At 41.3% G+C, this 14,590-nt stretch overlaps 1 protein-coding gene across 1 annotated transcript in view; it reads right to left on the reverse strand.

Annotated features, from left to right (window-relative positions):
• The window catches only part of LOC141143241 (hydroxysteroid 11-beta-dehydrogenase 1-like protein A), a 38,064-nt gene that overhangs the window by 16,817 nt on the left and 6,657 nt on the right, over window positions 1–14,590 (reverse strand). The window contains exons 2-3 of the mRNA XM_073629314.1: window positions 14,440–14,570; window positions 1,707–1,818 (exon numbers count right to left, since the gene is read on the reverse strand). Coding sequence (XP_073485415.1) covers window positions 1,707–1,818; window positions 14,440–14,570 — 243 coding nt within the window. The remainder of the gene's footprint in view (window positions 1–1,706; window positions 1,819–14,439; window positions 14,571–14,590) is intronic.

Consider the following 14,590-nt stretch of genomic DNA (forward strand, 5'->3'; position numbering starts at 1 on the left):
AGAAAATTACAGAGCTGCAGATTGAAAAGAAAGGGTCATTTTTAATAACATTCAATTACAATATGACTTGTGTCACAATTTCATTCGCTGTATTATTTTTTCTTTATTTTCTATTTTTTTCCCCCCACAAAAGTGGAGTTACCCTTTAAATGTCATGTCATCCGACATAGCAACAGTGCATATAAGTAAGGTATTGAGCTCTGTACTTTTTCAGTGAATACAAGGTGTTCTCTTATTGGAAGAGGTAGAGAGGAGGGGAGGTGAACCTTTTAAATCTGTATGAATTGGCCTACAGAAGCAATGGAACAGAAGCAGAAAGCCAAAGTGTTACTAAACCCAGGACCCTGCATTCACTATATCTGGTCTCCCACAGTACACATAACATGGAAATACAATTATTTTAGTAAATATAAACTGCTAAATAAATTTTCTCATCAGCAGTATATAGCAGTCTTATGACTTCTATCAGTGTTTGGTTAAAACTTGTAGGAGTTTTCATTCTCCCCTGATTGGCCTATGAAGCTGCAGGACCCCCGAACCTTCTGTCTGGACAGTGCTGATTGGCCCTGTGCTGATCACATGCACCCTCCCAAGAAAAAAAACCTCTAGCAATACAACCAAACTGAGCATGTGCAGCTTTCCCCCAAGGCTCTGTTTTATAAGCAGATAGATTGGGGACAGTGGAAGAAGGGGAGGATCAGAGAAGACAGGATCAATCAGCTTTTTTACACAATGCAGAGGATTAATACCTTAGGTTCCACAGTGAGTATAGCAAGCAAGCTTTACTGCATATACAGACTGATTTTACTGTTGTGGGTTTAGTAACACTTTAAGTAAGAATTGTATGTGCAGGGAAGATTGCAGAATTGTATGCGAGGGATGATCGCAGCACAAGGACTCCATTGGAGAGGGAACTTTCTCAGGGGATACTGAAGGGAGAAGGGCATGAAGATGTTGGCTGGGTAATAAAAAGAAAACAGTTGGCATCCTTAAGAAGCAACTTTTGAAGAAGAAGACCTGGAATTATTTTCAAGGGCAAAAAAGTGGTTTTCCTGGAGGACTGGACCTCTAATCACTTCCTCTCACAATGACATCCATAGATCCATATCAGTATATGATAGTGTTTGGCAGCTGCTAATTTGTGTGATGTGGTTAGCCATATGACAAGAGCCTGGTTTCTGAGGATTGATTCCTTCCACCTAATCTTGGGTCAATCGAATACCCCCAACTACCACCTGGAAGTGCTGGATACGGTCGGAGTGATTCCCTGTAACTGCGTGTTTGACTCAGTACACCATCTGGTAAACGTTCTGGCTTTACAAATTGGTGGTGGACCACACAGTCATGGTGTTTTAATATTCTGTTCCTTAACGGGTGATACCAATTCAATTTCATGGGATTCATCTTCTCACAACAAGACTATCGTTTACTGGACTATTGATTTTTTAATTTCAATTTTCAATTTCAATTTTTTGTTTTGTACTACTTTTTATGTTTTATCACATTTCACAGTTTATGTTATAATTTTGTGGCATTGAGAGTTATATATCTGTTTCAGCAATTAATATCATAAGTTTGTCACTTTTCTGCGCTGCATTATTGTTTACCTTTGTTTTTTGCACTATATGTCTAGTGGAGTGCCCGCAACTACACACATTCTCCATGCACAGTTCAATTACACCCCTTTATATGTAGTACATATTTACCTAATTTATCAATAGCATCTTGGGCCACATGCTGAGCTGAAGTCAAGTTCCCCATATCAGACACGACATAGTGCGCCGAACTGGCTCCTAGCTGGAGACACCTCTTTGCCACCTAGGAAACATAAATACTCTTTTACATTTGCAATTTGTGACTGAATATGGCCACACCTGCCAATTTAATTAAGATAATTTATAAAAATAATGATATGCCCATTAGTATGTGACTTCTTACCACTGAACCTGAGAAAGCCCTGAGAAAGTTGCACTGTCTTCATATGAATCCTTCAAACCTATTCACAAACATGTAACCTGAATACAACATGGTCTGAATGAGTGCCCAGATCTTCTCATTTAAAGAAGCCTTTACTAAGCCACTATTTGTATGTTGTATGAATGTAATGCCCCGTACACACGATTGGACTTTCCGCCAACAAAACTGTGGATTTTTGTTCGAAGGATGTTGGCTCAAACTTGTCTTGCATACACACGGTCACACAAATGTTGGCCAACAATTACGAACGTGAGAACGTGGTGATGTACAAGACGTACGACGAGCCGAGAAAAAGGAAGTTCAATAGCCAGTGCGGCTCCTTCTGCTTGATTCCGAGCATGCGTGAACTTTTGTGCGTCGGACTTGTGTACACATGATCGGAAATTCTGACAATAAAGTTTTGTTGGGGGAAAATTTGAGAACCTGCTATCCAATATTTGTTGGCGGAAAGTCAGACAGCAAATGTTCGATGAAGCATACACACGGTCGGACTTCAAGCTCACATCCAACATTTCCCGTCCGAAAATCTGACCATGTGTACGCGGCATAAAGAGTTAAGCCTCGTACACATGATGCAATTGTTGGCAGGGGATTGTCTGTTAACAGACTGTTGTCCTAAAATCTGACCGTTAGTACACTCCTTTTGACAATTGTTGTCCAACTTTCGACCAACAAATGTTGGATGGCAGGCTAGTAAATTTTCGGCGGACCACGGTCTGTTGCCTGATTTTCATATGGTCAGTACACAAATCCATCACACAAAAGTCTAAAGTACAAACATGCATGCTCGGAATCAGTGCTTACCAAACGCGAAATTAGCAGAAGGGGCCCAAAGGGTGTCGCTCAAGAGATGAAATTCCTCGTAGTACGTCACTACGTTCATGTTTGTTTTCAATCTCTTTTTATTATTTTTCCATTTAACACAAATACACATATATATTCATTGCTTTATAAAATTTCTCCACATGAATTCTATATTCTAGCTATATATTAATACATTATTCTTTTATCCTACATAGAATTCATTACATCATCTTTCTACCATTCATAACAGACAACCTAATCGTATCCCCCCTCCCAAAAAAAAAAATTTTTTTTAAAAGGCGCCCAAAAGATTCCCCCCCCTCCCATCCCTCACCCCTCCCATTAAGGTGGTGCGCGTTCAGCTGGTTCATTCCTTTCCATAAGTATTGTGATAAGGTTGCCAAGGACCTAAACTCTTCACGTTGTTCCCATATTTTTGTTTTTTGGCTACTCATCTTCTCTTCAAACCTTATCATTGTCTCCATTTGTTGTATTTTACTCATCTCACAAACCCATTTTGCCACTGTAGGACTTTTCAAACTATTATTGTCCTAGCTGCTGTTATCATATGGTGAAGGATATCTGTCTTAATAGTTCTTCTGGATCCTGGAATAATAGTTAATATTGAAATGTTAATACTTGATTGTATTTCAGAACCCGATATCTTCAGATAAAATTTGAATATGTTATACCAGAAATTCTTCACCATTGAACAATTATACCATATGTGTGTCATAGTCCCACTTTCCTTAAGGCATCTCCAACACATTTCTGAATGATTTTTATTTATTTTATGTAGATCCACTGGGGTCCTATACCATATCATCGTGATTTTATCATTTCTTTCTTGATTTCTAATCACTATTGAAGTTTTTTGTATCAAGGAAAATGCCCTATCCCACTCTACCAGTGAGATCGAGCTCCCCACTTCGTTCTCCCACTTTGTCATACATATTAACTCATTAAGAGATTCAGAAGAGAGTAGGAGCGTATATATAGTTGATAAATTATGAATCAGTCTTTGTTCCTTTATTAATAGTTGTTCAAAAATAGTTGGTTGTCTGCCAATTAGAGCCCTTGCACACTGGGGCGGTTTGCAGGCGCTATTGCGCTAATAATAGCGCCTGCAAACCGCCCCGAAAGTGCCGCTGCTTTCATTCCAGTGTGCAAGCCCCGAGGGCTTGCACACTGGAGCGATGCGCTGGCAGGACAGTAAAAAAAGTCCTGCCAGCAGCATCTTCGGGGCGGTGAAGGAGCGGTGTGTATACCGCTCCCTTACCGCTCCTGCCCATTGAAATCAATGGGACGGCGCGGCTATACCGCCGGCAAACCGCCTCTGCAGAGGCGCTTTGCGGTGGTATTTAACCCTTTCTCGTACGCTAGCGGGGGGTAAAACCGCCCCGCTAGCGGCCGCATACCGACGGTAAAACGCCGCTAATAATAGCGGCGTTTTACCGCCGACACCGCCCCCCGCCCCAGTGTGCAAGGGCTCTTAGGGAAGGTTGAATATTAGTCCTAATATATGTATTTAACTGTTGATATTGCATCCATTTGTGTTCATGTTCAGGCCCCAGTTCGGACAATCGTGGGAGCTTGCCGTCCACTAGGGTCTGAAATATCCTTACATTTTCAATCCTTTTCCATTTAAGAAAGTTTATAGCCTCTAATGCTTGTGCAAATTCTGGATTAGAAAATAAAGGGGTCATTGGTCCCATCAATGTAGAAAGGCCTCCCCTTTTCAAGATTTTATCCCATATCTTCAGAGTTGATAATGTATATAGAGTTAAATCTTTTTTCTCCGGTCGTAGCTGGGATTTAATCCAGGGGAGGGATTTTAGTTGCAATCCAATAATATCTTCTTCCAGAGTTACCCACTGTTTATACTTTACATTATGGTACCAATCTATTATCCTAATTAAAGACACAGCTTGTAGATATTTAGTAAAATCAGGGAGAGCAAGGCCTCCGTTCTTTTTTGTCCTAATTAAAATATCTCTTTTTATTCGTGATGTTTTATGAGCCCAAATAAAGCTTCCTATAGCCTTACGTAGCTGCGCCATTAAATTGATCGGAGGTATAGGTATAGCTTGAAATACATACAGTAATTTTGGTAGTATATCCATTTTTACTGTATTAATTCTCCCCATCCATGAGTGGACCATTTTATCATATTTTTGGAGTAATTTTATAATCTTGCATGTCATTGAGGAATAATTCAATTCCTGCAATTTAGTCATATATGTTTGGATATATATCCCAAGATATTTAATTGCTACTTTTTGCCATTTAAAGGGACATTTTTTTGAAGGAGTTCCTGATCCTTATTTGGTAGCGATATATTCAGCATCTCTGACTTGTCATAGTTGACTTTAAAGTTACTTAATTTGCCAAATCTTTTAAATTCCTTCACAAGATTTGGTATTGTCATTATTGGATCGGTAACATATATTAGTAAATCATCCGCGTAAACTGGCATTTTATACTCCCTTATTATTTCGAATAGCTGTAGTCAAGTGTTCCATAACTATCACATACAACAAGAGAGACAAAGGACATTTTTGTCGAGTACCATTTGATATTTTTACATAATCGGAAAGTATCCCATTCGTTCATATTTTTTCTCTAGGATTGGAATACAACGCCATAATCCTATATACCGTCCTAGATCCAATCCCAAGTTGAATTAAAGCCTTTCTCAGAAACACCCTTTCTACCCGACTGAATGCTTTCTCAGCATCGACCGATAGGAGACATGCTGGAATAGCTCCTCTCTGGGCATATTCCACTAATGTACATGTTTTTATTGTATTATCCCTTGCCTTCCTACCCATTGTAAAACCAGTTTGATCTAAATTAATATGTGCAGGTAAAATGGGTGTAAATCTATTTGCAATGATCTTAGAATATAGACGTAAGTCTATATTTGTAAGGGAGATTGGTCGATAATTACCACACAATGTGTGGTTCTTTTCTGGCTTTGGGATCAGTGCAATATGAACTTCCATACTTTGTGGCGTAAATAGTTGGGTATCGGATATGGAGTTAAATGTCTTTCTCAGAATGGGAGTAAGTATCTACTGAAATCTCTTATAGAATCTTGAAGTATATCCATCCGGGCCTGGGCTTTTGCCCAGAGCCAGTGAGGATATAGCTTGCTGTATTTCTTCTACTGAGATGTCTTTTTCTAGTTCTTCCATTGTTTCTTTAGGTAGGCTAGGCAATGCTGTTTCTCTCATATATTGGCGTATTTCCTCTAAACTATCTTTCCTTCCTTTATTTCCTTGCTGTATTGATAAATTATAAAGCTTAGAATAGTATATATAAAATGTTTTAGAAATTTCCCCAGGGTCATATGTTATTTCTCCTGACATCTTTTGAATTTTAGTTATAGGGGTATAAGGGTTGTTGTTGTTTTAGATTTCTCGCTAATACCTTTCTTGGTTTATTCCCATATTGGTAGAACCGGGTTCTATTTTTACCCCTTATTCGCAGGGATTGTTCATTCAACATTGTTTGTAGTTCAATACGCTTATCCTTTAGCCTTATTCTATCAATTGGGTTGAGATTTTGTTTGTGCATATTTTCTAATAATGAAATTTCTCCCAATAATTGCAACATTTTATGCTATTTATCCCTTTTCAACCTAGCCCCATGTTTAATGAACAATCCTCGCAATACACATTTCAATGTTTCCCATTGTATAGGGATTGATGTATTATCTGTTTCATGGGTCTGCAGGAATTCTTTTATTGTTTGTTGAACATCCTTTTCACATTTTTCATCTTTAAGGAGGTTATCATTTAACCTTCATGATCCTTGTGGTTTCCAGTTTGGTCTAGTACCGGGGGCTTGCTATCTGTTCCCCAGGAGTCTCTGGGTCTTACCGGAGATTTCTGAAGGTTTCCGACTGGTCACGAAGTTTACCGATCCGGGGTGATGTACTCCGAGTCCTCAGCGGTGGCGATCAGGATCAATCGCAAGGGGCCGAGTGGAGCTGAGAGAATCCGAGGGTGCCGAAGGTTCCCGAGACCGTCAGCCAAGCAAGGCCACAGTCTCCTCCTCGTCCCCAGATGACGTGACCAGCCGAAGACTCCCGGCCGCAATTGAACCACACTCGGGGCTCCGGCTGCAATCCAGGTCACGGCTCCCCACTTTTCTCCGCTCCAACACTGTCCAGGGCGATCACAGCCCAGCTCCTCATACACCAAACGGCACGCAATGGGGCTCCCACACCCGTCGAACAGAGACCACCCCAGGCCAACGCAAGGTGTTATTTGATTTGCCATCCATGGATTATTCAAAATCTTTTCAAGCTAGCAGCTCAGCCATCTGGCTTCACATGTGCACGATTGTGGCTTCGCTAGCTCAGTGTGTGCCCATCTTGGCAGTTCCTCTCCCCTCCCATTCATGTTTGTTGCACGACAATTGTGTACCGTTAGTATGCAAGACAAGGTCCTGGCACACGCCCTTAAGAAAAAAATCAGATGCTCGGTTGGCCAACAATTGTACCGTGTGTACGAGGCTTTAGCCTACATTCACAAGGTAGTCTCTGGAAGCAGCAACACTCTGTGCTATGATCACATGCAAACTGGCTGATTAGCTGGTTTGTGAGTGACCAAAATTCCGCACAAACGCCATGGCTGTGGCTCTTGGGTAGGTGGGCAGTTCTATTCGCATGTAAACACTCAGATGAACAGTTACATGTGAATAGCAATGGGGCTGCCCATAGATATGTACAGAGTAAACCAGGCCTGACCCTATCTAAAATATCCGCATAAAACATATGTGAGAAAATACACCCAACTTCCTGTGAGATCCTGTGGATGCTGAGCATTCCATCTCTTGTGACAAGAGATTGGAAATTGGGTATAAGGTTAATATACACTCATACACCTGTTCAATTGCTTGGTAACACAATTGCTAATCAGAGAATCACATGGCAGCAACTCAATACATTTAGGCATCTAGATATGGTGAAGACAATTTGCTGAAGTTCAAACCGAGCATCAGAATGGGGAGGAAAGGGAAATTAAGTGACTTTGAACGTGGCATGGTTGTTGGTGCTAGACGGCTGGTCTGAGTATTTCAAAAACTGCTGATCTACTGGGATTTTCACTCACAACCTCTAGGGTTTACAGAGAATGGTCCGAAAAAGAGAAAATATCCAGTGAGTGGCAGTTGTGTAGACGAAAATGCCTTGTTGAGGTCAGAGGAGAATGGGCAGACAGGTTTGAGATGATAGAAAGGCAACAGTAACTCAAATAACCACTCGTTACATCCAAGTTATGCAGAATACCATCTCTGAACGCACAACACTTCAAACCTTGAAGCAGATGGGCTACAGCAGCAGAAGACCACACCCGGTGTCACTCCTGTCAGCTAAGAACATAAAACTGAAGCTACAATTCGCACAGGCTCACCAAAATTGGATGATAGAAGATTGGAAAAACATTGCCTGGTCTGATGATTCTCTATTTCAGCTGCGATATTCAGATGGTAGGATCAGAATTTGGCATAAACATGAAAGTATGGATCAGTCCTGCCTTGTATCAATGGTTCAGGCTGGTGGTAGTGGTGTAATAGTGTGGGGGATATTTTCTTGGCACACTTTGTGCCCCTTAGTATCAATTGAGCATTGTTTAAATGCCCCAGCCTATCTGAGTATTGTTGTTGACCATGTCCATCCCTTTATGACTATAGTGTACCCATCTTCTGATGGCTACTCCCAGCAGGATAATGCACCATGTCACAAAGCTCAAACCATCTCTCCACTGGTTTCTTGAACATGACAATGAGTTCACTGTACTCCAATGGCCTCCACAGTCACCAGATCTCATTCCAATAGAGCACCTTTGGGATGTGATGGAATGGGAGATTTGCATGATGGATGTGCAGGCGACAAATCTGCAGCAACTGCGTGATGCTATCATGTTAATATGGGCCAAAATCTCTGAGGAATGTTTCCAACACCTTGTTGAATCTATGCCATGAAGAATTAAGGCAAAAGGGGGTCCAACCTGGTACTAGCAAGGTGTACCTAATAAAGTATCCGGTGAGTGTATTTTCTAATATTTTTTCCCACGGGTGTTTCTTTCTTCAATTTCTTGCAGCACGCTTGAGATGAAGATCTGATGTACACATTATAGCAAGGTATGCTTTAAAGCTGAACTCCAGGTATAATTTTAACAGCTTGGACCAATATACAGTATGTATGCATATTTCATACCTGAGGTACTGCTGTGAAAATCACTGTAATAGTTGGTGCTTCTACAGTGATCATTGCGATCTTCAGGGTCCTGTGCCCTATTGCCTACTGACCACTGGGGATCGCTCACTTGGTGCTGCCTTTATTTATTTTTCAATGACTACAAGGCGTCCTCTGATTGGATGATGTGGAAAGAAGGGACGGTGACGTCACAATCTCTACTTGGTCCAATCAGAGAATGGAATTCCTTGTATTCAATAAAAAAAAAAAAAAAAATACAAGACGTTCTGTAAATGGCAAATGATCAACCCTTTGTGATCAGTATGCAGTGGGGCAGCTGTTCAGCACAGAACCTGGAAAATCAAAAAAATTACTGTAGTAGAGCTGACTACTACAGTTATTGCCAATTTCCACAGTGTCTATCAGATAGGAAATATGCATTCTTATATTGGTCCAATTGGAATCAATGTAAAGCAGGCCATACACTGACAGGTTTTTTTCTTCATGCAGCCCACATCTCACACAGTAGCTATTGCATTTTGACAGCCGTCGCCACTTTGTGGCAACTCCACTCCACTCTGCATAGGCTGGGGGGGGGGGGGGTAAGGCCTGGAAAAGCTGAAGCAACATCACCAGGACATGTAACCACTCCAGCAAAGCCCAACCCCAGACCCAGAGGAACATGTGCACTGTAGTGGCAACACTGCAGAAGCTCAATGGAGAAGCTCAAAAAGGGGAGGTAATCTCTTTAAAGCTTAATTTCTCTATACTTTGTAAAAAGGCTAGGGTCCCACTGCTGGCTGAAAAAGTCTTCTTGCTAATTTTCTACACCTGGATTGTATACGGCTGACAAGGCTTAGGACAGGATCACAGCTACCGCTCGTTACAACGAGACTTCTCATGGATGATTTTTTTTTTGTTTTAATTCACTATTTAGAAGAAGCGGTATAACATGTTCTTCAACACATAACATATCAGAATGAAATGCAGACAACATTGTACACCAAAACATAAATTGAAATACAAATAGATCAAAGGTGTTGGACTCAGGTGTGAACAGTATTGGATATATATATTCAGGAGTGCTTCTTGTACCTACCCTTGGAGTATACCGTTTCCTCCTACACATCTTTGCTTTTTCTTTTTTACAATATACAGGAGAAAACTAACACTTAAGCCCAGTGGAAAACATAAAAAGTGGGAGGGAATGGGTGACAAGAGAGATAGAGAAAGAAGGGGAAAAGAAAAAAAAAAAGGAGGGGGGGGGGGTAAGGGAAGAAACCCACCCATCCCCCTGGCCCGGCACCCTGAAGAGCCTTTTACCTCTAGGAAATAAAAAGAGTGTCACAATATCTCACCTCTGCCTATGATTGGGAAGCTAGCATAGTTTGATCTTTATAAAAGAAACAGGGAGTCCAAACTTTCCAGTACTTTTTGTCTTGTTCCCTGAGCATCATAGTCAGGTTTTCCATCTCTTTGATCTCATTAATTCGAGCAAGCCAGTGCGTTTAATTGGGAGGGGGGCACAGTAGTTGTCCATAGTGCTGAATTCTCATTGATCATTGATGTATGCCACTGCCGTGGGTTTGGCCTGACTGGAATAAGATTGTATGACTCTCCAGTAGAATGGTCCAATGTTGTAGAGACAGTCAAATCACCTAAAGTTTCAGAATGTTGATCAGAAGACAGGACTCATCCAACAACCAAGCCCCTTGCACCAACAGGGTGTCCAGGACTCCTCCTCAATCTGATAGGCTGGTGTTCAGCATGAGGATCCCCAGAAATGTAAAATAAAAGCATCCAACTTTAAAGCTGGAATCCCAAGCCACCAGGTGAGGGACAACTTGGTCCTCAATAATAAATGATTCAGTCCACCCAAATTGACTTTTTCCACAGTAAAGGTATGGTGTGCTGTAGTAATCTGGATTAAAACTTGGCAACACTGTTTCTTTAACAGTAGGTCATCTAAGTATCTCACAAAGGAAACGCCACAAGAACATAAGAGGACTAATACAGAGGCCAGCACCCTGGTAAACACCCAAGGTACAGGCAAGAGGCTGAAGAGCAGGGCCAGGAACTGGTAGTGCAGGGGCCCCACAGCAAAGTGTATGAATTGCTGATAGGGATATTTAAGCATGTATCTTTAATGTACATAGAAGTCAGATTTAAAAGACAGATTTATTGGATTTCAGGCAGATTTGCAGATTGATCCAGACAAAACAAGAGGGCTCAATGGAGATCTGCTAAACTGTGCCATGACACAGGAAGACTGGAGGTGAGAAATTGAAAGACAGGGAATGAAACTCCAGTCTGTAGACTTGTAAGACCACCTCCTTCAACCGAATGTCTGAGACTCCAGCTGTCAAAGCGCCTGCAAAGGTTAACTGGTAAGTGTGGGTGCATCTTCAGGCAGAGAAAGCTTTGTTTGAGGTTTTGGTAGACTTTGAGTGCCAGACCTTGCAGGTGGATGGGGAACCAAGTTTGGGAGATCTCTGTGTGGGAGTCAAGGTAGTAGAGAAGCAATTGGGACATTTCTTAACACATTGTTTCTCAATTCCAGTCCTCAAGGCGCACCAACAGGTCATGTTTTCAGGTTTTCCCTCAGATGAAATGGCTGTGGTAATTACTAAGGCAGTGAAACAGATTAAACCACCTGTGCAAAATAATGGAGAGCCTGAAAACATGACCTGTTGGTGCGCCTTGAGGACTGGAATTGAGAAACACTCTCTTAACAGATAAGGAGGGAGAAGGCTTTGCTTTATTCTTCTGCCGAAGAAGATGGATGTTCTTGCCACCAGTAGCATTCTTGATCATATTGTTAAGAGTTAGTCTGAAGAGATGCAGTCCTCCGAAGGCCATGCGGATCAAATGTTTTTACACACAGGTTCCCCAATCCACTATTTTAGCCAAAGTGTGCCATGCAGATAAACTGATAAGGTACACCAGTGAGAAATGAAACAAGAGGCTTCCAGCAAACTCTCACAGATGAAATTTGGTGCTACTGCTATCTCTCCCATGCTTCTTCTAAGCGAGGGATCAACCTTGGCATTGGGTGAAGGGCAGGCCCCTCCAGTAAGAACAGAGCTCTAGAAAGGGCTTCCAGCTGCTCATTTGTTGAGTCCTTAAAGACAGGTATGTTCTCTATCAGAAAGGTAAGCATCTTGTTAAGGTGTCAAATCCACAGTGGGAATAGTCCACTTCTGCACAAAATTACCACTAAACAGATACATGGTGTGACAGACAGCCCCGGGTGGATAAGGTAAGGGTCTGGGATAGAGTGCATGTGTCACTCTTGCATTTTATCAGGTAGACGGGTTAGCTCACTGCAATCTCACTGTTTAGCAGGTTATCATGGGCTGGCCTATAGTTTTTTCTTTGTTTGCCAGTATCCAATCTTCCTGTAAGCAGCAGTTTAACCCTAAGGTTAAAGACTTCATGAGGTAGATTTACTAAAACTGGTGCACTCAGAATCTGGTGCAGCTGTACATTGTAGCCAATCTATTTCTAACTCCAGCTTGTTCAATTAAGCTTTGGCAATAAAACCTGGAACCTGATTGGTTTCCATGCAGTTGTGCACCAGATTTTGCACTCTTCATTTTTAGTAAATAACCACCAATGCGTCCCTCAGTGGACCAGAAAAAATGTAAATCAAAAAAATTCCAAATATTTAAAACTAACATTATTTCTCTAACTCAAGGGTCTTCAAACTATGGCCCTCCAGTTGTTCAAGAACTACAATTCCCATCATGCCTAGCCATGTTTGTGAATGTCAGAGTTTTACAATGCCTCATGGGATGTGTAGTTCCGCAACAGCTGGAGGGCCGTAGTTTGAGGATCCCTGCTCTAACTATTAGATTCTTTCAATTTATTTCCATATGGTCGAAAAAGGGGGGAGAGCAAGGGGGTGGGACTTTGAGTGAGGCACGTGGTAGCAGAAGAATAATTTGGTGAACATAATTGGAATTTATTGGTTGCCATTAGATACAAACAAGGTACATTGGATAGAAATGCATTGAGGTGATGCATGGGTAATACAGTACATTTCAATAATAACTAGAATATCATATGGAACAACACACAATAGCTTTCCAAAGTGCACCAAAAACATGATAAGGGTAAAATTGTAAAATGTGGTAATGCCTGCAAAAACTTATTAGTATTTTTTCCATATGGCTGTGTTCAGTATTTTATTCTCTAGTATAATTATGATCCTTGAAGAGTTGTAGCAAAAGCAGTGGCTTTTAGTAGCGTTTCAATAAACTTGGCCTTGGGGACCATACAACTTCTTTCTTCTCTACTACCACTTCAGCCCCGGAAGGATTTACCCCCTTCCTGACCAAGCCCTTTTTTGCGATACGGCACTGCGTCGCTTTAACTGACAATTACACGGTCGTGCGACGTTGTAACCAGAAAAAAAAAAAATTGACGTCCTTTTTTTCCAACAAATAGAGCTTTTCTTTTAGCGGTATTTGATCACCTCTACGGTTTTTATTTTTTGCGCTATAAACAAAAAAAAGCAACAATTTTGAAAAAAAAGCAATATTTTTCACTTTTTGCTATAATAAATATCCCCCCAAAAATATATAAAAAAACAAATTTCTTCCACAGTTTAGGCTGATATGTATTCTTCTACATTTTTTTGGTAAAATCGCAATAAGCGTATATTGATTGGTTTGCGCAAAAGTTATCGCCTCTACAAAACTGGGGATAGATTCATGGCATTTTTAATAATGATTTTTTTTATTAATAATTTTTATTAGTAATGGCGGCTATCTGGGATTTTTTTTGTGACTGCGACATTGCGGCGGACAGATCGGACACTTTGGACACTATTTTGGGACCATTGGCATTTATACAGCGATCAGTGCTATAAAAATGCACTGATTACTGTGTAAATGTCACTGGTAGGGAAGGGGTTAAACACTAGTGGGCGATCAAGGGGTTAATTGTGTTCCCTCAGCATGTTCTAACTGTAGGGGGGATGGGCTCACTAGAGCATGACAGAGATCACGGCTTCCGATCACTGGGAGCAGTAGATCCCTGTCATGTTGCTAGGCAGAACAGGGAAATACCTTGTTTACATAGGCATCTCCCCGTTCTGCCTCTCCATGCCACGATCGCGGGCCACCGGCAGACATCGAGTCCTCGAGACCCACGGGCAAGCTCATGCAGCACGCGGCAGGCGTGCCCGCTAGCCGTAGAGACGTACGGGTACCTTGTTTTGCTCACCCGTGCCACTTTTCTGACGTATATCAGCGTAGGTCGGTTGGCAAGTGGTTAAAAAGAGAGTAGAAATGATAAGCATTTTAGACTAACCCAGGTATTGAAAGAATAAAATAAATTATTGCAGTGATATCATGTGCATTCTATATCAGTGAAGATTTATATACCCATATTAAATCAGATTATGTGACATAACAGAAATTGCTGAGATATTTCACTGTAAAGGATACCTCTTGTAGTCGCTGGGCTCTTCTGGCTGTGAGCATGACATGAGCTCCCATTTCTGAAAATTTATATGCGATCTGCTCTCCAATCCCAGTACTGGAGCCAGTGACCAGCACTTTCTTCCCTCTTACCATGCCTGCAAGATCCAGATAAATC

The sequence above is a fragment of the Aquarana catesbeiana genome, linkage group LG01 (assembly GCF_042186555.1).
Source record: "Aquarana catesbeiana isolate 2022-GZ linkage group LG01, ASM4218655v1, whole genome shotgun sequence".
Taxonomy (NCBI): Eukaryota; Metazoa; Chordata; class Amphibia; order Anura; family Ranidae; genus Aquarana; species Aquarana catesbeiana.